The following is a 24,638-nucleotide window of genomic DNA, read 5'->3' as shown; positions in this document are numbered from 1 at the left end:
TAATAAATGGCATTAGCATCATAAAGATCATTTTCTGGAAATTGTGCCGTATCACATTATATACAAAATGAAGCATATTTCATAATAGTTTAACTGGGATTTTTCTTTTCTGTGTAGGTGATTTATTTATGACATGGCCACAAAATTCTGAAAATATACGAATGAAAAATCATAAAAATATAACTTATATTTCTGGAAATTATGCAGTTTTCTATGAGGGTTGAATGAAAAGTAATGCCTCCATCTTTGTTAATTGGGTTTGGATGGGAATATTTTAATAAATGAAATGCAGAAATAAACGTTAGAATGTGATATCTAATTTCAAATATTCACTTTTCCACATAATCACCAGCCAATTGGATACATTTCTGCCAACAATGAACAAGTTTTCTGAAGAAAAAAGGCATCATCTTCATTCTGGTAATGCGAGAGGAGTTCCTGGCACAAATCTCCTGATAGCCAAGCAAAGCAATAATGTGACCCACATGTTCTTGTGAAATGCCGGCTCTCTGAGTGGTACAATGATTGTCCTGAATCAATCCGTCAACATTATGCTTGTGAAACTCGGTGGTTGATGTCACAGGACATCCAATTCTTTGTTTGTCACGCATGTCAGATGTTCCTGCCTCAACATCTATAAACTTACTCACCCAACGAGACACAGTACTCACATCAACACAGTCACCATAAACTGCTTTCATTCTCTGGTGAATCTCCTTTGGGGTGACATCTTCTGCTATCAGGAATTCAATGACTGAACGTTGCTTAAATCCCATTGACCGACCGCCTGCGCAAGGTTATATACTTTACACTGTAACATCACAACCGTTCATGCTAAGGCTTCCCACCAACTGGAGCTGTAGAGAAGAGGCTACGGAACAAGCAAGTACCTGCCACATACCAATGCTGCCAACTATTGAAGAGTTACAAAGATGGAGGCATTACTTTTCAGTCAATTCCAGTGTTAACAAGGTACCGGTAATGACAGAAATGGCTGATTGGTCATGTCTCTCATAGGTCCTTGATAGTTCCTTGCTAGGCACTCTTGCACTACATGGTCTCCAATTTGCTCAGATTCCCCCCAGTCAGGCACCACAAAAACTGATATACCCCACACTTTCATGGAGTTGTTCTTCACATAGCCTGTTTTTATTCTTTCAGCCTTATCGAAATGTTCCTAAGACAATTCATTTCGAGAAGTTCTTGTGTGGGATCTGCATTCTCTTAGTGGGTGAGCATCAATGGTCGAAGTTCAAGAGCATTATACAACATACTTTACACAGGTATGTGCTGAGCAGTATTGTGAGAGATGTAAAAGAACCACTGTAGTTTGACAACTATGTTGGCAGCTGCTACTTAAAAAAAAAGGGGGGGGGGGGGGGGGGCACCACTGGAAATTTAAACGTTGTTGTTGTTGTTGTTGTTGTTGTGGTCTTCAGTCCTGTGACTGGTTTGATGCAGCTCTCCATGCTACTCTGTCCTGTGCAAGCTTCTTCATCTCCCAGTACCTACTGAAACCTACATCCTTCTGAATCTGCTTAGTGTATTCATCTCTTGGTCTCCCTCTACGATTTTTACCCTCCACGCTGCCCTCAAATGCTAAATTTGTGATCCCTTGATGCCTCAAAATATGTCCTACCAACCGATCCCTTCTTCTAGTCAAGTTGTGCCACAAACATCTCTTCTCCCCAATCCTATTCAATACCTCCTCATTAGTTATGTGATCTATCCACCTTATCTTCAGCATTCTTCTGTAGCACCACATTTCGAAAGCTTCAATTCTCTACTTGTCCAAACTAGTTATTGTCCATATTTCACTTCCATACATGGCTACACTCCATACAAATACTTTCAGAAACGACTTCCTGACACTTAAATCTATACTCGATGTTAAAAAATTTCTCTTCTTCAGAAACGCTTTCCTTGCCAATGCCAGTCTACATTTTATATCCTCTCTACTTCGACCATCATCAGTTATTTTACTTCCTAAATAGCAAAACTCCTTTACTACTTTAAGTGTCTCATTTCCTAATCTAATTCCCTCAACATCACCCGACTTAATTTGACTACATTCCATTATCCTCGTTTTGCTTTTGTTGATGTTCATCGTATATCCTCCTTTCAAGACACTGTCCATTCTGTTCAACTGCTCTTCCAGGTCCTTTGCTATCTCTGACAGAATTACAATGTCATCGGCGAACCTCAATGTTTTTACTTCTTCTCCATGAATTTTAATACCTACTCCGAATTTTTCTTTTGTTTCCTTTACTGCTTACTCAATATACAGATTGAATAACATCGGGGAGAGGCTACAACCCTGTCTCACTCCTTTCCCAACCACTGCTTCCCTTTCATGCCCCTCGACTCTTATGACTGCCATCTGGTTTCTGTACAAATTGTAAATAACCTTTCGCTCCCTGTATTTTACCCCTGCCACCTTCAGAATTTGAAAGAGAGTATTCCAGTCAACATTGTCAAAAGCTTTCTCCAAGTCTATAAATGCTAGAAACTTAGATTTGCCTTTTCTTAATCTTTCTTCTAAGATAAGTTGTAAGGTCAGTATTGCCTCACGTGTTCCAACATTTCTACGGAATCCAAACTGATCCTCCCCAAGGTCTGCATCTACCAGTTTTTCCATTCGTCTGTAAAGAATTCGCGTTAGTATTTCACAGCTGTGACTTATTAAACTGATAGTTCAGTAATTTTCACATCTGTCAGCACCTGCTTTCTTTGGGATTATAATTATATTCTTCTTGAAGTCTGAGGGTATTTCGCTTGTCTCATACATCTTGCTCACCAGCTGGTAGAGTTTTGTCATGATTGGCTCACCCAAGGCGGTCAGTAGTTCTAATGGAATGTTGTCTACTCCTGGGGCCTTGTTTTGACTCAGGTCTTTCAGTGCTCTGTCAAACTCTTCCCGCAGTATCGTATCTCCCATTTCGTCTTCATCTACGTCCTCTTCCATTTCCATAATATTGTCCTCAAGTACATCGCCCACGTATAAACCCTCTATATACTCCTTCCACCTTTCTGCCTTCCCTCCTTTGCTTAAAACTGGTTTGCCATCTGAGCTCTTGATATTCATACAAGTGATTCTCTTCTCTCCAAAGGTCTCTTTAATTTTCCTGTAGGCTGTATCTATCTTACCCCTAGTGAGATAAGCTTCTACATCCTTAAATTTGTCCTCTAGCCATCCCTGCTTAGCCATTTTGCACTTCCTGTCGATCTCATTTATGAGACGTATGTATTCCTTTTTGCCTGCTTCATTTACTGCATTTTTATATTTTCTCCTTTCATCAATTAAATTCAATATTTCTTCTGTTACCCAAAGGATTTCTAGCAGCCCTCGTCTTTTTACCTACTTTATACTGTGCTGCCTTCACTACTTCATCCCTCAAAGCTATCCATTCTTCTTCTACTGTGTTTCTTTCCCCCATTCCTGTCAATTGTTCCCTTATGCTCTCTTTGAAACTCTGTACAACCTCTGGTTCTTTCATCTTATCCAGATCCCATGTCCTTAAATTCCCACCTTTTTGAAGTTTCTTCTGTTTTAATCTACAGGTCATAACCAATAGATTGTTGTCAGAGTCCACATCTGCCCCTGGAAATGTCCTACAATTTAAAATCTGATTCCTAAATCTCTGTCTTTCCATTATATAATCTATCTGATACCTTTTAGTATCTCCAGGATTCCTCCATGTATACAATCTTCTTTTATGATTCTTGAATCAAGTGTTAGCTATGTTAAGTTATGCTCTGTGCAAAATTCTACCAGATGGCTTCCTCTTTCATTTCTTAGCCCCAATCCATATTCACCCACTACGTTTCCTTCTCTCCCTTTTCCTACTGACGAATTCAGTCACCCATGACTATTAAATTTTCATCTCCCTTCACTACCTGAATAATTTCTTTTATCTCATCATACATTTCATCAATTTCTTCATCATCTGCAGAGCTAGTTGGCATATAAACTTGTACTACTGTAGTAGACATGGGCTTTGTGTCTATCTTGGCCACAATAATGCATTCACTATGCTGTTTGTAGTAGCTTACCCGCACTCCTATTTTTTTTATTCATTATTAAACCTACTCCTGCATTACCCCTATTTGATTTTGTATTTCTAACCGTGTATTCACCTGACCAAAAGTCTTGTTCCTCCTGCCACCGAACTTCACTAATTCCCACTATATCTAACTTTAACCTATCCATTTCCCTTTTTAAATTTTCTAACCTACCTGCCCAATTAAGGGATCTGACATTCCACGCTCCAATCCGTAGAACGCCAGTTTTCTTTCTCCTGACAACGAGGTCCTCCTGAGTAGTCCCCGCACGGAGATCCGAATGGGGGACTATTTTACCTCCGGAATATTTTACCCAAGAGGATGCCATCATCATTTAATCATACAGTACAGCTACATGTCCTCGGGAAAAATTACGGCTGTAGTTTTCCCTTGCTTTCAGCCGTTCGCAGTACCAGCACAGCAAGGCCGTTTTGGTTAATGCTGCAAGGCCAGATCAGTCAATCATCCAGACTGTTGCCCCTGCAACTACTGAAAAGGCTGCTGCCCCTCTTCAGGAACCACATGTTTGTCTGGCCTCTCAACAGATACCCCTCTGTTGTGGTTGCACCTATGGTACGGCCATCTGTATCGCTGAGGCACGCAAGCCTCCCCACCAACGGCAAGGTCCATGGTTCACGGGGGTAATTTAAACGTAGCCAAACTAAATGATACCAAAATTAGTGTAACGAGGGTTAAGCATGAAGTTTCAATGAATTTGAAATTAAAATTCTATCCACTGGCTTGGCAGAATATCGTAAGAAGTTTTGGTTAATCTGTTAATCTGTAATTGGGTCGAAGCCATCTGTCTAGGCTCATTGTGATCATAGTGATGTTCAAACAGAGGATGACACAGAAAAGGCAGAAATACTAAACGTATTTTTCTAAAACTGTCTCACGCAGGAAAATTGCACTGGTGTTCCTCCTTCAAATTTCCGTGTGAATAATAATAAAAAAAAAGACAGATAATGAAATAAGTGACCAAGGGTTAGAAAAACAAGTGACATTGGTCAAAAGAGGAAAGATTACTGGACCCAATGGGATACCAGTCTGATTCTACGCAGAGTGTGCGAAAGAAGTTGCCTCTCTTTTACCTGCAGTGTATCACAGGATCTAGAGGAACAAAGTATTACTAATGACTGAAAAAAGGCACAGGTCATTCCTGTTTAAAGAAGGCTCGTCAAACAGAAGCACAAAACATACGACTACTTCTCTGACTTCAGTCTGTTTGGAACACATTTTATGTATGCAAACTGACATTGCTGAGGGCCACAAATTTCCTCTGTAAGAATCAACATTGATTCTGAAAACAACCATTGTGTGAAACCCAGCTCATTCTGTTCATCATGAGATCCAGAAAGCGGTAGATACAGGCACCCAGAGAGATGCTGTGTTCCTTGACTTCCAGAAAGTGTTTGGTACAGTTCCACAATGCTGCTTAGTGAACCAAATATGAGCATATGGAATATCTGACCAATTGTGTGATTTAACTGACAAGTTTCTAGCAAACAGAACACAGCCTGTTACTCTGCGCCAAGGAATTATCACAAGACCATTACTTTTAACAACTCATATAATTGACCTATTATACAACACAGGAAGTTCCATGAAGCGTTTTGTTGATGATACTGTAGTATACAGATAAGTCACAACAGTAGAAAATTGTAGTGAAATGCAGGAAGATCTGCAGAGGATAGACATTTGGTGCAGGGAGTGGCAACTGACACTCAACATATAAAAGTAATGTAATGCTAATACATAGACAGAAAAACTTTTTATTCTATGATTACACAATTGCAGAGCAACCACTGGGAGCAGTTATTTCCATAAAATATCTAGGAGTATGTGTATGGAGAAATATGAAGTGGAACGACCACATATATTTAATCGGAAGTGAGGCAGATGCCAGACTGAGATTAACTGGGAGAATCTTCCAGAAATGTAGTTCAACAACAATGGAAGTAGCTTACAAAACACTGCTTCAACCAATACTCAAATATTGTTCATCAGTCTGGAATCTGTACCAGATAGGATTGATAGAGGGAACATAGAAGATCCAAAGAGCAGCGTGTTTCATTACAGATTCATTTAGTATGTGCACAAGTGCCACGGACATACTCAGTTAACTCCAGTGGCAGGTGCTGCAAGAGAGGCATTTTGCATTATTGTGTAGGCTACTGATAAAATTCCAAGAGCACATGTTCCTAGAAGAGTCAACCAATATATTGCTTCTGCCTACTTACATCTCTTGAAAAGGCAATGAAGATAAAATCAGAGAGATTCATGCCTATATGAAGGCTTACCAGCAGTCATCCTTCTGATGAACCGTACGGGACTGGAACACGAAAGAGGGGAAGTAACAGTGGCACACGAAGTACTCTCCGCCACACAACATGAGGTGGCTTGCGGAGTATAAATGTAGATGTAGATGATACTTTTTGTAAGAGTATAAATGAAGATGTAGATGATACTTTTTGTCCATGTCCTCTTCCATTCTTCACTAATATCAAAGTTTGAACCTATGATATTTTCCCAAGTTCATTTCAGGGACTTCTACCGATGCTATGTTAGGTTGTTTATGACCACAAGGGAGGTATTGTTGTCAAGCAGGGTAATGTAATTTGTTCCATTCTTGGGAGCCTGGACATTCGGATCTTAGCTCAGATAACAGAATATTGCTAAGTGCAGGTAATCATGGTGAAGGAGTAGTTTTTAATGTACCAGTTATAATCCTCATGGTTTCATCAGTCGTACATAAAATTTTTTAACTTGTGCATTTTTGTACCAACAAAAATCAAAATATTTCTAGGGTCAAATATGCTGTAGCTGTTGTTGTTGTGCAAAATGTTTTTGCTTAAAGCCTCCCGTGTTGTCCTAGTAAGTTTCCAACGATGTTGTTTCTTGTTTTTATTTGTGACTATCTTATTCAAGGTGTTCACTGTAAGTTGAGGAATGGTTTAGGACAACACTGAGGTATTTAGGATGGAAGTTGTGCTGTACACCTTCCCACCAAATGTGACACTAAGTTCTTTGGCTGCTAAACAGTTATTTAGGTGAAATGCACACACTTAAATCTCAATAACTGTCTAGCAGCTAATCGACTAAATATAGTATTCCTTGGGAAGAAAGTAAGATTATATGTGATTAGGATCACTCCTTATACTGATAACCATAAGAATAGTAATAAGCTATGATTTTAAAGGGTGTCTACCTAAAAATCATCATGCACATTTTCTTCAGTGTTTCAGCAGACATTTGCAATTCTGCTTTTGCAACGTGCAACGGGAGTCAGTCTAAACAAATACTGCTCATCATTTCTTTCATGCAGGCTGGTGGCAATGAAAAGCACCGGTTTGTTTCCTGTTACAAACAACATGAGTTTTAAAATGGAATTTTATGTGGCTATTCAACAGAGAGGTCCCAAACTAGTCTAGTGCAATATTTGTTTCACTGATATTTATTAACAGGGGTAAAACATGAGGAATAAGAAGTACTCCAGCAGTGAAAACATTGCCCTGGCCCACACTGATTGCAACCACCACGCAGAAGCACGCTACTCAGTTGCTAGTGAAATACTGATAATTCTTCATATTTTACTGTTCCCGTTAATACGTATCGATAAAATGGGTAATGCACTAGACTGGGAGTGCTCTATCGAATGGGCACCTAAAAGCCAGATTTAATAATAATTTTGTTTCTAACGGGAAACCAACCGATACTTTCCGTCAACGCTGGGAGTTGTGCGTAAGTGGTGATGAGCAGCTATTGTTTGGAATGACACCACCTACATGGTGCAAATATCTGCACATGCCTGATGACCCTTAGGAAAGACACTTGTATAGTAATGTAAAATTCAAGAATAACACCAGTTTGGATTATATGAGTACGAACACCTCCACAGGGAGCTCATGTGCTGGATTGGGGAACACTATAAGAAAAGGTAACCAACATCAATATGAAGCCTTTTACTAGAAAAAGAGACTACAGTATAACCCTACTTTTATATGCACACAATCAACATTTTCTGCTATTTACAACAGTTTTAAAATAGTGAAGACAATGCCTCCCAAAAACAAAGCATGGATGGCTTCAGAACTTTTTGAAAATACAGTTGCATAGTCTTGATGCAAACATGGGAGCCTATAAAAAGAAAATTCTCCTATTTGTAGACTGTTGTCCTGTAAATCGTAAAAAAATATATTTATGAAATTTGCATTTGGAATTAGGCTGTGCACAGGAGAGCTGCAAGGTATAGCTGAATGTTGGTATTACCCATGTTTTAAAAAAAATGAACACAAATCCACTGTGGATAAGGCATTATATCTTATGGAGACTCGAAAAGGGATGGCCTCCTCTAAAGTATCAATTCTGAAATTTCTGAATTATACAGCAAAAATGTAGAAGAAGAGGAAGGAGTCCACCATCCCAAACTACTTTACAAAAACTGGAATTCTCCAAACAGATGAAGGAAGAGTTGTTCTACCAGATCTGGGAATGATAATGCTGATAGTGTCAACTCCACTGTCGAAAAAGTTGCAGTTGGGAGTATCTAGGGCAAGATTTCCTGCATGTTGACGACAATACTTTCACCAAAGACTGTGTGTCTGTGAAAGACATCATGGATTCTCAAACTCAGGAAAATATAACAACAGAGGAAGTGAGAGCAGTGATAGTCATAATAATGACAGTGCCAGGTCTTGCAGTGTGAATGTAAATGCAGCAGTGAATACAATAAAGAAATACAGGATGTACATAAAGTCTGGGGACACTTCCAATTATTTACTGCACAAGAACTAAACATTGTACAGATGTCATACATATTACATTTTGAAGAGAAACTCAGAAAGTTTTTTTTACAAACATTCAATACGCGTACCATGAGTGACCCAGCAGACATCAATACTGTAATCGAATTCTTGCCATACCCATCCCAACGTGGCATCGTCGACTGTGGCAGTCGCTTCCTGTATTCTCTCCCAGAGCTCTGCTACGTCATGTGGTAGAGGTGGTACGTACACCAGATATTTAATGTGTCCCCACAGAAAAGAGTCACAGGATGCATGACGCACCGATTTCTTTGGACTCCTTATGAATGTCTCTCATATGAACTCCACATTCACTTCACTCACACTGGGACATCCGCTTCTCTTTGCCGGGCACATGCAGCCTGATGTAACGAATTTCTTGTCAGTGGTAAATGGCCTTCCTTGTTGGTGGCTTCTTACCATACTTGGTTCTAAATATCTGTTTAACAGCTGAAGCACATTTGTTTTTGTTGAACTCCAACACACAGAAAGCTCTCTCCCCACATGAACGCGCCAAGTTTGCGACTAGCGTTATCGGCAAATTACCAAACTACGCTGAGGCAGTGTACATGAAAAAACTTTCAGGGTTTCTCTTCAAAATGACAAATGTATGATATCTGTACTATGTTTGGTTCTTGTGCAATAAATAATTGAAAGTGTCCCCGGACTTTATGTACACCCTGTATATGTCTGCTGGGGATGTATGCATCAGAACTTTTAAATGTATGTATGAACTAGAAGATCAGATTAAAACTTCACCAGAAGAAATGAAAACAAAAACAATTCTCGCCTTTTTGGTAGTATAGGAGCTATCAACATGATTATGAGATGACAAAATTTTTTAAGACCAAGGTTTTCAATAAAACTCAATACAGTGAATAAAATGGGTTGTGATGTTTTGTGACACATGGTGGCTAAGTGGTAAAATGTCAGACTACAGATTCAAAGGTCTCATGTTGCACCCCAGGTCAGTCATAGGGTTTTTATTTGTCACTTAACACTTTTTCATATCTGACAATGTTTATTAATGTGAAAAATGTTGAGATGCATCGGGATTCAGAAGCCTCATTAAACTGTGAGTTTTCCCATAACTATTGGAACAACTCAATTTGAAGATCAGAGAAAGGCAATGGGATATCACCTCCAATAGGAGTCCCCACCTCCCAATAAAGTAATGTGGTATTAAAATGAACCTTTTGAGCTGAGGAAAGCTTTTCATTGATGTTTCTTGAAGTAAGTGTTTAGCAAGTAATTTCCAACCATTTAAATTTTTCTGCACTAATGGTCTTGCCGCAGTGATAACACTGGTTCCCACGTGATCACCAAAGGTAAGCACTGTTGGGCTTGGCTAAGACTTGGACAGGTAACTGTTCGGGCCTGCCGAGCGCAGTTGGCAAGCAGGGAACTCAGCCCTTGTGAGGCCAATTGAGGAGCTACATTATCGAGAAGCAGAGTCTCCAGTCACAATAGCTGACAATGGATGGGAGAGCGGCGTGTTGACCTCATGACTCTTCATACCCTCATCCAGTGATACCTATCGGCTGAGGATGATGACCTGGTCAGTCAATACCCCTAGGCCTTCCGAGGAGTTTGGATGGAGTTTAGTTTAATTTATATTTTTCTGCAACTAACACAACTTCTTAAAGTGCCATGGAAAGTGTAAAAGAGTGTTTTCACTGTATATCCACATGATTATCAGTCTCAATAATATTCTCTGTAATCACGCATAACATCTCTTCCAATACAATCTCCTCTTACAGCTTCAAAACAGTGCCTTGTACATGCCATGTGAGCTTCTCTCTCGTTTTCAGCATGTAAGTCATAAGTGTATTGCGTTCACTGACATCTGACACTGATCCCTAAATTCACCTTACAATAAATAAACACAAGAAATGCTATAACTAAAATTAACACTTTCACTGTGAAAATGCGCTATATGTAAAAATTCTACAACTGAATTTGTATCAACAGCATTTAAAATGAAATTATCATGTGACTTTGTTTTTTGTCACATTTTATTTTGGTTTTTAGGTCTGTGATACAGATGAGAATAACGTTATTTTGCCTGTTCTTAAACCCGTATCAGCACTAACTGTAGAAGACGCCAAATAGTTTTCAATAATATAATGCAGCTTTAGATAAAAGTATGATGTAAGGGAAGAAGTACTGTTACAGGAAAATTTTAAGATGACAACAACTCTATCAGAATAAAGTCCTCTTTGTTTTTAATCCACGGTAGTTGAGCTGAAGTCGTCAATAGCTGCAACCACAATTGTCTTATGACATTACAATACTGACAACATGCAAGAAGCATCAGAGTTCATTTATGCATGCATGGAAACATGGAACAGGCAGCACATGGAACACTGCTGTAAAATGACACAATGAAGTCAGTTGAAGACAATGTAGGACTTATAGTACACAGTGTGCAGGAAGTCTTGCAAATGTATTTATGTGTAACGAATCAGTCCCAGTTTCACAAATTCTAGACTTTGTGCTGAATCTGAGTGACATACAAAACTGAGGGAGACAGACAAGTAGACTGTGGCAGAGCAGTGTGTAAAGAAAGGCCGCAAAATGCTACGGAAAAGATGAGAATTTGGTCCATTCAATAACTTGTTGAAATTTAAATATAAAAGAGGCAGCTGATATTTGAGTACTACACAGAAATTTCAAAAATGGTTAAGTGTAGACATTCAGGAGTGTATGAGGGTGGTCTTTGAACACCAGTCAAAAACAATGAACAAAGCTTTGTGATAAGTTGGTGAGAACAGCAATTTCGAGGAGAAGCTGAGCTCTTACCCTCTCAGAGGAACAAGAAAGGCTGGATTTGTGGTGTGTTGCTAGACTCTCCTTACCATGCAAGTATAAGTTAGACCCATCTTTGGAAGATTCTGCTGTTTTGAATGTATAAGAAGGACACTTTGCCACTGGTGGCCGTTAATGTTTTAACTCCTGAAGACAATGGCAGTGTGGGCTGTCTAAAGCTTCAGAATTTTAACAAAACTGCTCAAAAGCAGAAAGGATATTGTTTACTCATATTGATACAGAAGATTCTAAAGGCGCAAGAGCTCTATTACGTCAACAATAATACTAACACAACAACAATTAGATTGCAAAGAACACACAAACCAATAATTACACATTTTGAACACACAAAAGACAATAAATTAATAATAAGAATAAAAATAAGAACAGGAAAAGCATAAAAAATAACAAAAATTATAGTAAAGCAAAAAGTAAATAAAACGTAAATGGAATACCATTATAAAATGACACAGTGAAGTCAGGATCTGGTGCATTCTCCATCAGCTCGCATTTGCCCATTTCAGTGAAGTATGTGACCTTTGTTGTTACAGATTTTGCCTTCTCTACAAACCTGAAAAAAATATGACAAAGGCTACTAAAGTGCAATACGAGGCAACAGGCTAAAATATCTGTAAAGAATACAAACACTTTTTTAAAAAACTTGCATGTACCATGAATTGAAGCAATCCTAACACGCTACCTTGAGGTATGCCAGAAACTATCTTTGCTTCTGACATTGCCTCCATTATAAATTTTATACAGATTTCTGTTTGCTAGAAACTCTTCAATCTAACTGCATATCTGGATAATTGGAATGTATATATTTACTAGGCACATTCAGTGGTTGCAGAAACAATGTTGATTTTTACGTACGAGTAGTTTAGCCTCCAGAATAGTCATCAGGCTTCAGCATAATATATGTTCCATAATACAACAAACTGAAGTTGATGAGTAAAGCCTAAAGTTCTCTGCATCAGTTTTGAGAGCCTTCTCATCGTCAGAATGACCTGTGCCACTTTCCATTTGCATGGGAAACACTTTTGTTTCAGTGAACAACAATAAGCTGACACTAGAAGAGTTACAAGTTTCTCCATATTTTCAATGCCGAAGAATCTAATAGCCACAACTACATGTCCTGTGTCCTTTAATCCATGAAGTAATTGCAGATGTTTTTCAATTCCATAGTAATTTGTTTTTATATCTGCCCCCCCCCCCCCCCCCAAATCTGTGTGAAGGTCAAATACAAACTGTAAACACTTCACATATTTTATAGATAATGTTCCTACCTGACTGCTACTATCAGTGTTAACACAAACACAATGGAAAATCCAGGCTGGAATGTAACAATATTGCGAAAGGCAAAGTTGCTACTCACCATATGCGGAGTTGCATTTGCATGAGTGTGTATGTGTGTGTTTACCGTCTAATTCTGACAAAGGCCTTACTGGTCAAAAGCCATTCTTTGTAACAGTCTTTTTGTTGTGCCTATCTGCGACTCAGCATCTCCACTATATGATGAGTAGCAACTTTCCTTTTAACAATATTGTTAACATAATACTGTTGATAAAACTGCAAGTTTTTTCTTCTTTCTTAATTTATTTTTAAGAGAACAATGAAGTGTCTCACTAATACGGCTGAAAATCTTCAATCTCTCTTAAATCCTTATTTCATTATAAATAAGACGTAATTATTATTTACAAAGCTGAGGTAATTTATTGTATCTGTTTTATTGACTTTAGACTCCACAACAACCAATTGCAAGAAGCATATAAGTATTATTATTATTATTATTATTATTATTATTATTATTATTATTATTGATGACAGCCCAAGCACAACCATACAAAAAATATAGTAAAGCAATACATGCTCTGAGTCAGTGAACTTACCAGACTGTCTCACTATGTGCATCAGAGATGAGTCATGAAGTACATATTGCACTGTTATGTTTGGACAATACACTAGGTCTGTCAGCTGTTATAGGGTTCTTATACATGCTAGTAAGATGGATACTTATATTATATGCAATGCTTGAAAATGACCAACTGTTGAACTGGTGAAGTTACCTATGAACTAAGTACAACAAGGATAGTATAGTGCTTCCATGTGGCACAATGGTTATGTCCTACTCACAATATTATTCTACTTGTTCTTTTACAATTTCACTTGGGTTGACTTCAGATCTCGACTCTTATGCTTGGAACTTTGACCTCTGACCACAATAAGGAATTGATCTTCTTGATCTTCAGCTAAGAATAATGTCAGATTACTTATGCTTGGGGCCTCAAATGTAGATCGTTATATTAATCTCAAAGTACAGACTTAGGCACTGTAGTCTGTGCTAGATCAATGTATCAGCAGAAATGTGAAGATATATGAGACAACACACTGTGTCTTATGAACATTTCCTTAGCTGCTGTATCTATTAGTTCATTTTCCACAGTTACTATTTTCCCTAGGGCACAGAAAATTGCACCTCCTTCCCTAAACTTACAGGCAGAGAAGGGAGTCTGGGACAAATTTCTCTGCTGGATATATGAGACACTAGGACATTAATGAACATAAAGGGGACAAAGAATTCCATTACATGAATAATTTTTCTTGTTAGTGCTCACTTACTATGTCTTGGGCCTTGATACTGACAAGGCATAAAATTCTCTGGTTAGCATTTGAACTTGTGGAACACTTGGCCTTCCACCAAAGAACGATTGTTACCAAAGATGACGTAAAGACACGGGGATGGATAAGTCAATACCAGGGTGAATTATGCTTCCAAAGTAATACAGCCAGTCTGCAGATCTACCTTGTTGAGAAACTTCCTGATGTATTAAACATGTGTACTAGAGCTTGGATCAAACCTAGACCTCTGCCTTTTGTAGCACATACTCTTACCAAGCGAGCTATGAAAGCACAATTCACAAGCTAAGCTCAAATCCTAACTTTACCTCTTTCCTCTATTGCAATCCAATCTCCCCCCCCCCCCCCCCCCCCTTTCCCCTCTGCCACTGTATAATGAAGGATTATTTCTGGAAACTGTCTCATTATTCATTCAGAGCCATTAAAGCTCCTAAACACCAAATTAATACTGCTGACTATCATGGAATCTTTTTCCAGGTAAAGCTGTACAGCATAGAGAGTCAGTCTATGAAGTGCTCATTAGAGTGGAGATTACTATTAACTTCACAATGAGAAGAAGTGCCAAAGGTGTAGGAGAAGACTAATAAGTGGATGACAGAGAAGACTCTTAAAGATTGTTAAAAAAGCATGGCATACTTAGTTTTTACAAATACAACTCAAACTCACTCACAACAGCCTGATTCCTGAGGCAAGTTGATGTTAATTCCAGTGCACTCCCTATGGTAAAGTTTCGGTGTAAGACAGAGAGAACTGTGATAGGTGTTAGTAAGAGCAACATTAGCAACAGTTTCTTGCAGCAACAGGAGAAAGGGGTCCTATTGATATTCTAACAAACAAATCTACAATAAAAAAGATGGATGAAAAACTGTATATCATTTACAAGCCAAATCATGTGACCTTCAGTTTTGTCCCTGATACAGCCACTCTTTGAGTAGAGGTGTAACCTCTTCACTAAAAGTTTCAGTAGATTTAAAATATGTCTGCTACAGACACCAGTTTGGGAGATTCTCTTAAACTTGTAGTCTCAATTTCTTTCTGTTAATTTACTGATGTTACATTGTGCACAGAAGGCATTTTAGCACCGACTTTGTTCTATATTTCTATTTTACTCCTGTTTTCCATCTGAGAAAAAGCTAAGCCCATAGAAGCAACCCTGTGACAGGTGAGAAATATGTTTACTGTGCTCTCGTATAGCTTATAGTTTCTTAGTTTATATTAAATAGTGTATTTGTTGCTACTCTAATATAAAAGATTTCACTCGTGAAGGCGAGAGACTGCATCATCTGAGCCGAAATATGTTTATACTTTCTTGATATGAGAAACACTAACACTGTTAACTCCTTTCCATTTCAGAATTAAGTAAATAGTTGTAATATTTTATTATCTAGTACCTATTTTTAGGAAATACTCCCACTTTAGATAATTTCTGAAAGAATGTGACCTTTAGGAGTGATTTTGTAAATGAATAATCTGTTTATTGAACAATTCAAGAATTTATTCCTGTTACAAGAGTGTGATTGATCATTTGTGTGAAGTGTTCACCTTGCCATAAGGTTTTTAGCCTGAGATTTGATGTAATAGTTGTTGCAAGTTCTTTTCATTGCAGCAGTTGAAAAGGGATGGTTATGGGGGAAGTAAGTGAGGTTCTTCAGTTGTTCTATAGGACACGCAGCAGAGATAGAAGATAGTGAGATGGGAAGGGAAGATTGTTCTTGTCCCTCAGAATGAACCATATGAGGCAAGAAAATATCTGGGCAGGTTAAGGGGAGACAAGATAAAAATAGAGATGGGAAGTGTCAACAAGGAGCAGAAAGAAGAGGCACAGGATTTTCTTGATCAGTTTATTCATTATCATGGAATGTAGAGTGGGCATGGATTTGAAATTTCCTAGGAGTTTAAAACTATGTTGGACCTGAACTAGAATAAGGAACATTTGTCTTTTGTGGGCTCCATTGGTAGAGCATCTGCTTGTGAAAGGTAAAGGTTCCGAGTTCAACCCCTGTTCTAGAACACAATTTTAATTGCCCATAAAGTTACAACAGATCTGAGTTGTCTCAGTTAGATGTCGCTGAGCCACATATTAGTATAGGTGTAGACAGGACACACAAAACTTTCAGAGATTATTTAAAAAGCACAATTGCAAGCAAATGAAAAAAGTTATTTTATTGTAACTGCATCTGTTAGCCAGGAACAGGTCAATTGCTGGTGTCATATCTATTTATAGGAACTCAAAATATGAAGAAAACAATTTAAACATCTCTGTAAAAATAATTTGAAAAGATGCCACCTCCATCAACAAAATAAAAACAATATATGGGGCACAGTGAAAGAAAAGACTGGGAGAACCACAAAGCAGAATGAGCAGCAGCAGATACCTTTAAAAGAAAATGATGAATCAGTAATAGACACATAAAGAGTGGTAGATCTCCTCAAAGAGTACTTTTTATCTTACTGATAACATGGGGTTCACAGATTGATAAATAATGCCCTGAAATATCTGTGACCAGACTATCAATAACTTCAGTAATATGGATATATCATATACTTCATCAAAAGTAATGCATGTCATAAAAATTTTAGACTCAAAAACATTCTAATGATTATAATAAAATATCAATGTGTTGCGTTCTTTTGCATTTTACAATGTACTAAGTTATTAATGTTACTAGACATTTAACAATGGGACATTGCTTGATTGGCTGAAGTATGTTGAAATACGCCTTTGTACGAGAACGGGGATACAGATATGAAACCAAGCTGTCACTCAGTTTTACTTTAGCTAGTATTTTCAAAAATTAAACAATAAATTAATTTGTGAATAAGTGGCTTATAAACTATCTGCTCACAAACAACATACTTACTTTAATTTCTGAAGGGTGGCAGTATTTAAAACACTATTTGCGTATACAGTGGAAATGCACTTCATTTGTTAGATGAATTATGGCTTATTATGTGTTTTCTGTGACTTTTGAGAGAAGTATGAGCCTTGTTTATAATATTCATTTAAGAAAATTGCAATATAACGGTACCACTAGTCATGCTGCAAAATATTTTAACTCTCATACATCAAGGTAACAACAGTCATGGATCACCTCCTAATATCATGTCGGACCTCCTTTTGCCCGGCATAGTGCAGCACCTCGATATGGCACGGACTCAACAAGTCACTGGATGTCTCTGCAGATATACTGAGCTGTGCTGCCTTTATAGCCACCCGTAACTGCAAAAGTATTGGTAGTGCAGGATTTTGCATATGATCTCACATCTCGATTATGCCAAATAAATGTTCGATGGAATTCGTGTGGGACGATCTGGGTGGCCAAATCATTCACTCGAATTGACCACAACGTTATTCAAACCAACTGCGAACAACTGCGGCCCGGTGATATGAAGCACTGTCATGCATAAAAATTGCACTGTGGTTCAGGTGGACCAGAGGACCAACTCATTTCATGTAACCACAGCCCACACCATTATGGATCCACCACTAGCTTGCACAGTGCCTTGTTGATAACTTAGACCCATGGCTTCATGGGGTCTGTGCCACACTTGGACCATACCATCAGCTCTTACCAACTGAAATTGCGGCTCTCCTGACTGGGCCATGGTTTTCCATTTGTCCAGGGTCCAACCGATACGGTCACGAGCTCAAGAGAGGCACTACAGGCAATGTCACGCTGTCAGCAAAGGCACTGGCATTGGTGAACTGCTGCCATAGCCCATTAACGCCACATTTCGTCGCACTGTCCTAACAAATACTTCCTTCGTAGATCCCACATTGATTTTTGTGGTTATTTCATGCAGCGTTGCTCATCTGTTAGCACTGACATCTCTATGCAAACACTGCTGCTCTCGGTCGCTTACTGAAGATCATCTCATTCGTTTACTGAAGATCATTGACCACTGCATTGTCTGTGGTGAGAGGTAATGCTTGAAATTTGGAATTCTCGGCATTCTCTTGACACTGTGGATCTTGGAATATTGGATTTGCCAACTATTTTCGAGATGGAATGTCCCATGCTTCTAGCTCCAACAACTATTCCATGTTCAAAAGTCTGTTAATTCCTGTTGTGTGGTCATAATCACATCGGAAACCTTTGCACATGAATCACCTGAGACCAAGTGACAGTTCCACCAGTGGACTGCCCTCTTATACCGTGTGCAAGCGGTACTAGCGCTATCTGTGCAGGTGCATATCACCATCCCATGACTTTTGTCACCTCAGTGTATGACTTTTGTCACCTCAGTGTATCTCTAAGAATATGAAAAGAGTATTAACATGACAAGCCAAAGGATTAGGCTGCCATTCACCTCTAAATGAGAAATAATTACATTTAAGCTCCCTGAAGTTCTAGTTTATGACCACTGCTTTTTCTTTAGTATATTTATGCTCTTCCAACAGTTTCAATGCCAGATAATAAATATGTTTTATTTGCAGATAATAAAGTACTAGGGCAAAATGGCAAGTGAAGTGCAGTTGTAGGAAGTTCTGTTGAAAATTCTCCCATTGACATATAATGGTTTGCAGCCAATTAATTGTCACTAAAATTGAAAATACTCACTGTACACTGTTCAGAACCAGTGAACAATTTTCACCCACCATAAGTATATGATATAATGATGTCACAGATTCTTGAAATCACACTTCATAATAATAAACATTGCAGGTATAAGCATACCAAAAAACAGCTTACATTCATAAACACCTTGAGGTTTGTCCACTTTCATTCCATAACTTCATATGGTATCAAATTTTGAGGTAACTACATAAGCCAAGACAAAGTTGCTTGGTCCAAAGGTGTCTAGGTTGAATCATTTGTAACTTGAATTCAAGAACATCCTCAAGACACCTGTTCAAAGAATTTGATATACTAACCAATGTTTCTGTGTGTATTTATTCCTACATAAAATCTGTCACAGATAACATATCCTCCTTTTTTTAGCCAATAGCTTGGTTCATGGATCTAATAATATGAATAAGAACAATCTGCATAAATAGTTAAAAAGCACTTACTACAGAGAAAAAAAAAACATTATTAAGGAACAAATTTTGCGATACAAAGTTTAGCTTCTAATAAAGAACAGTTTAAGGGGAGTCTGAAGGACTTACCGATGGAAAACTCCTCCACTCCAACAACACTTTTTCATAGTAAAAGCAAGTGGTGTATAGGTTACTGATCCTAAATCCACTGGAAAAAATATTAGCCAACCACTTAGAAAAGCAAGCTATTCATTTTGGACGACTACAGATGGCATGGAAAAGGCACGAGATGGTTATACGATTTTTCACTGTTGACATAATTCATGTTGTGAAGTATGCATGTGTGGGATCCTGCCCACTCGTCTAACATAGGGCACCTAGGAAGTTGTTTTCTCAGATAGCTACACAACATTCCAGCAAATCTTATTAATGGAGTTTACTACAGTAAATTAAATTGACAATACTTAACTTGTGTATGTACAAGATGGGTTGCAAGCAATTGGCGACATGCAAATAATCAATGTCCTTCGATATATACAATTTCCATGCAAGCAAATCGCACAAGCTCATAAGTCACTGCTATAGAATTTATACCACAGCTCATCTTCTGGTGCGGCCCTTCTAGTGCGGCCGAGGAAAGCTCGAGCAGCGCTTATATTCTCTTCTTGATCAATTTCTTTCAAATTTTGATGCAATGCTCTAATAAACATTCATACAGACACTGGCTGTGTATTTTTTAAATATATGTAATACATAAATATTTATTTAATACAAAAAGATTTAATGCTCTTAGCAAAAATTTCTTGATTGTTTTACTTCAAACTGTTCCACGATACTCTACTAACATTCAGAAGGACATACATTATAATTTTTTTTAAACAACATTGTAAAGATTTTCTTTTACAACTGACTGCAAGAAAGGAAATGCTGTGCTCTGAAAATGTGTGTTTTAGATTCCATTCGCACAGTCAGTTTTAACTGAATCATCCGTAACTATGCAATCCCTATCTGTTCACTATTTAAAACTATGACGAGAAATACTGTCACTGAAGCTACTATCCTCACAGATGCAGCAGTTGGGGATGTGTCTCTTTAGCCCTTGTGTTAATGATCCAAACCAGTTTACCCACTTATTTTAAGCGATTTAATTTCCCAATCAAGGTTTCATTCGCAGTAACTATAAACAAGGCTAGAGGTTGGGAAGGGGGGAGGGGGGGAGGAGAGGAGATGGACAGAAAGTTGGAGGGAGAGAAAATAATAGACAGTGGTGGAAGGAGGAGAGGGACAGTGAAAAAGGTGAGGAGGAAATGAAAGAAATGGAAAGTGACAGAGTGGAGGAGAACGAGAACAGGGAGGAGTGGAGGAGCGGAATGAGGAAATGCAGAAAGAGGGGGGAGGAGGAGGAAATGGACACAGAAATGCAGCCGAAGCAGATTACGACGTATAGGGGGCATTGAAAAAGAAACAAGCCAAAGGCATAATTACAGAAACCAGTACCTTTACATTAGAAGTATTGACCTTGGCTGCTGAGACACCTGTCCCACTGTAACACAAGGCGGTCAATGGCTGCCTCATAAAATTCCCGGGCCTGTGATGTTAACCAGTTCTGCATGTACAGCTGGACCTCATCGCCCTTCCGAGTGCAGGAAAGGTTATGCTGATATTCTTCTTTGACAAAGATGCCCCCCTTCTGATTCACTTCCTGCAGCTTGAAACGACAGTGTATGCCCCCAGCGTTACTTGCAAACCTTGACCATGCTTCACAAAGCGATCAGATCAAAACAACAAGGCAATCTCACCCGTGGTGTCATTTTACTCCACAACAATGCAAAGCCTCATATGGCCAACACATTCGCGGCACCCCTGCAGAAATTCAAATGGGAGGTTCTTGTCCACCCTCCATACAATCTGGTACTGTCTCCCCATGATTAAGCCATTTTTGGTCCCCTTAAAAAGGCTCTGAGGGGCATACGATTCACCGTGGACGACGACGTCCAGCTGTAAGTGTGACACTGGTTAACATCACAGCCATTCGCCACCTTGTGTCACAGTGGGATAAGTTTTTCAAAAGCCAGGGTCAATATATCTAACATGCAGATACTGGTTTCTGCAATTACGCCTGCGGCTCATTTCTTTTCGAACGCCCCTTATACTTTGATTTGCTGAGCTTGGCTGAGTATCAAACTACTATCTGTCTATTTTCATGTCGTGCCCCACAGTTCGTATATATCTGAAAAATTCATATTACTGCCTCGAGCTGTTGGTAAAATACTTTATTAACACAACCAGTTTCAGTCATCTGACCATCATCAGGTTCATAAAGGTATTTACAACATCAAGTTAGGCAAAATAGGAAATTATCATCGTAAGGTGATAAAACCATATCATAATATAAGCTGCAGCATAAATTTATAGAGATTGTACTAGGCAGAGTACTCATTTACATCAGAACTAACTGGCTTTTGTGATTTTATCACCTGACGATAATGCTTTTGTATTTCGCCTAACATGATGCTGTGAATACTTTTACGAACCTAATGATGGTCAGACGACTGGAACTGGTTGTGTAAGCAAAGAATTTTACCAGCAGTTCGTGGGAGTATTATGACTTTTTCAAATACTATCTGTGTGTTTATAGCTTCTGATGATGCCTGCTGCATTAAAAATAAATGTTTGGCACATGTCTTACACAATTGTCTTATGACTACAAATCAGCAAGGATACAAATACTGGCTGTGAAAGCTTGCATCGTATGATCCTCTGGTACAGTTTTGACGGGTTCTAAAATGAGTGGGGGAATGAATGCACCATGCACTCTGAACATTTCAGCCATGAGTTTTGGTGCTGGTCGTGTCCCGACAACATTCCTGTTGATTACGCTCTCTCGGTATCCGCTGTCAGATCTTTGCCAGAGTGACAGTAAGAAGTGACCGAAACCCAGGCCCCACCCCTGCCGTAATCTGATATGTAGCAGCGAGCTGTGTCTGGAGGTTATAACGATATGTTTACGTATGGAAGTGAAACATGGACGATAATTAGTTTGGACAAGAAGAGAATAGAATCTTTCGAAATGTGGTGCTACAGAAGAATACTGAAGATAAGGTGGATAGATCACGTAACTAATGAGGAGGTATTGAATAGGATTGGGGAGAAGAGAAGTTTGTGGCACAACTTGACTAGAAGAAGGGATCGGTTGGTAGGACATGTTTTGAGGCATCAAGGGATCACAAATTTAGCATTGGAGGGCAGCGTGGAGGGTAAAAATCGTAGAGGGAGACCGAGAGATGAGTACACTAAACAGATTCAGAAGGATGTAGGTTGCAGTAGGTACTGGGAGATGAAGCAGCTTGCACAGCATAGAGTAGCATGGAGAGCTGCATCAAACCAGTCTCAGGACTGAAGACAACAACAACAACATACGTAATGTGTATACATAAACATACGTTATAAACATCCTCGTTTGTAGTCGCTAATTATAACAATATGTTTCTTTTGTGCTGCAACATATAGCTATAATCAGCGGTGGAAATATATTTGCGAACGCCGACCGTGTGCAGCTGCCTCTTGTTGGATTGTCTGATCAGTTGGAAGTTGCACTGCAGAGGATAGTAAATGCCTATTCAAAATATAATTACTTTTGGATAGCTCAACATGAATTTCCTAAGGGACCGTAGTTTATCATGAATTTACCAGTAGAATGTGGCGCGGAGAAAATATTTCGCCGCATATAACTTCCGTCCGATTTCGACGAAAGAATTCGTAACTGTGAACTCTCTATTTGGCAGAAACATAAAGAAAATTAAATAACTTCATGAAGGAGTGAGACATAGATTCTACACTAAATAAATAGTCCATACACCAATTCCATTTAAATCTGAATGTATGGCAATTAATAGATGAACTTACACTACAATGAAGAATTTTAACATGGATGCCGTTTTGACTGGCACTTCTCTTCTCGTAATGACAATAATTCCTTTGACGTTTTCACATACACATCGCACAATAAATTTACTGCTATGCAGTATTGCACTTTTACTTTACACTAAAATAATATTATTTTTAACGATAATAATAATACGGCGCTAAGACATGCGCGTCCGACACAAGTTACAAGAGACAAGAGAAGAATGAGTGACTGTTCATCGAGAATATCTCGTACATAAAAAAAGAAATGTGTAAAAGTGTTCTTTTTCTGTCCGTTTTTCGCGCCGCGGTTTTCAAAGTCAGTAACTCACTGCATCTCTGACGGCACTTCGACAATAAACAAGTTACGTCACAGGTCGTTCACCTTTTACATTCTCGCAACATTATTTGCTAACTGTAGCTGTTGCCGAGCGACTGCTCGATTAGTGAATGATTTAAAATGATAAGTCAATGACCGAAACCAAGGCCCCACCCCTGCCGTAATCTGATATGTAGCAGCGAGCTGCGTCTGGAGGTGCACGTGTTATGGCTGTCGGCCCCGCCACAGATAAAAGGATTGTTGCCGTAATCACCTTACCTGCCACAGAAGCCAGTCCACGCAGAAGTCTCCTGACATGTAATAGACCTACTACAATAGTTATTTAGATTGAACTTTACACACACACACACACACACACACACACACACACACACACACACACACACACACACACACACACACACACACACACACACACCCCAAATCAGTTGGTTCCATTGAAAAATTCATCAATGGAGTAGAAGGAGTTGGCCACCAATAAATCCTTTAGGCTTCTCTTAAACCAAATTTCATTGGTTGGTAAGCTTTTTATGGCTGTTGACAAGTTATTGAAAATGTGTGTTCCTGAATAATGCACATATTTTTGTACAAGAGTAAGTGACTTTAAATATTTGTGAAGATTATTCTTATTTCTAGTACAGATTTCATGAACTGAGCTGTTGGTTTGAAAAAAAGTGATATATTTTTTATGACAAATTTCATAAGGGAATAAATATATAGGGAAGCAGTAGTTAGTATCCCTAGTTTCCCAAACAGGCCTCTGCAGGATGTTTTTGGGTTCACACCACATGTAATTCTTATTGCACATTTTTGTGCCCAGAAAACTTTAGCTTGGCTTGATGAATTACCCCAAAAAAATAATCCCATACGACATTATGGAATGAAAGTAAGCATAGTATGCCAGCTTTTTCATTTTTATATCCCCTATGTCCTTCCCACGAACCATGGACCTTGCCGTTGGTGGGGAGGCTTGCGTGCCTCAGCGATACAGATGGCCGTACCGTAGGTGCAACCACAATCGAGGGGTATCTGTTGAGAGGCCAGACAAACATGTGGTTCCTGAAGAGGGGCAGCAGCCTTTTCAGTAGTTGCAGGGGCAACA

The 24,638-nt window shown here is 38.8% G+C and overlaps 1 protein-coding gene across 1 annotated transcript in view; it reads right to left on the bottom strand.

Moving 5' to 3' along the window:
• Nucleotides 1-24,638, bottom strand: part of LOC126355013 (serine/threonine-protein kinase PLK4) — a 237,555-nt gene that overhangs the window by 38,549 nt on the left and 174,368 nt on the right. Inside the window, exon 11 of the mRNA XM_050005153.1 lies at nucleotides 12,128-12,243. Coding sequence (XP_049861110.1) covers nucleotides 12,128-12,243 — 116 coding nt within the window. The remainder of the gene's footprint in view (nucleotides 1-12,127; nucleotides 12,244-24,638) is intronic.

This window comes from Schistocerca gregaria, chromosome 3, assembly GCF_023897955.1.
Source record: "Schistocerca gregaria isolate iqSchGreg1 chromosome 3, iqSchGreg1.2, whole genome shotgun sequence".
Lineage (NCBI taxonomy): Eukaryota > Metazoa > Arthropoda > Insecta > Orthoptera > Acrididae > Schistocerca > Schistocerca gregaria.
Note: the sequence above shows the minus strand (reverse complement) of the source record. Positions and strands in the feature narration are given on the sequence as shown.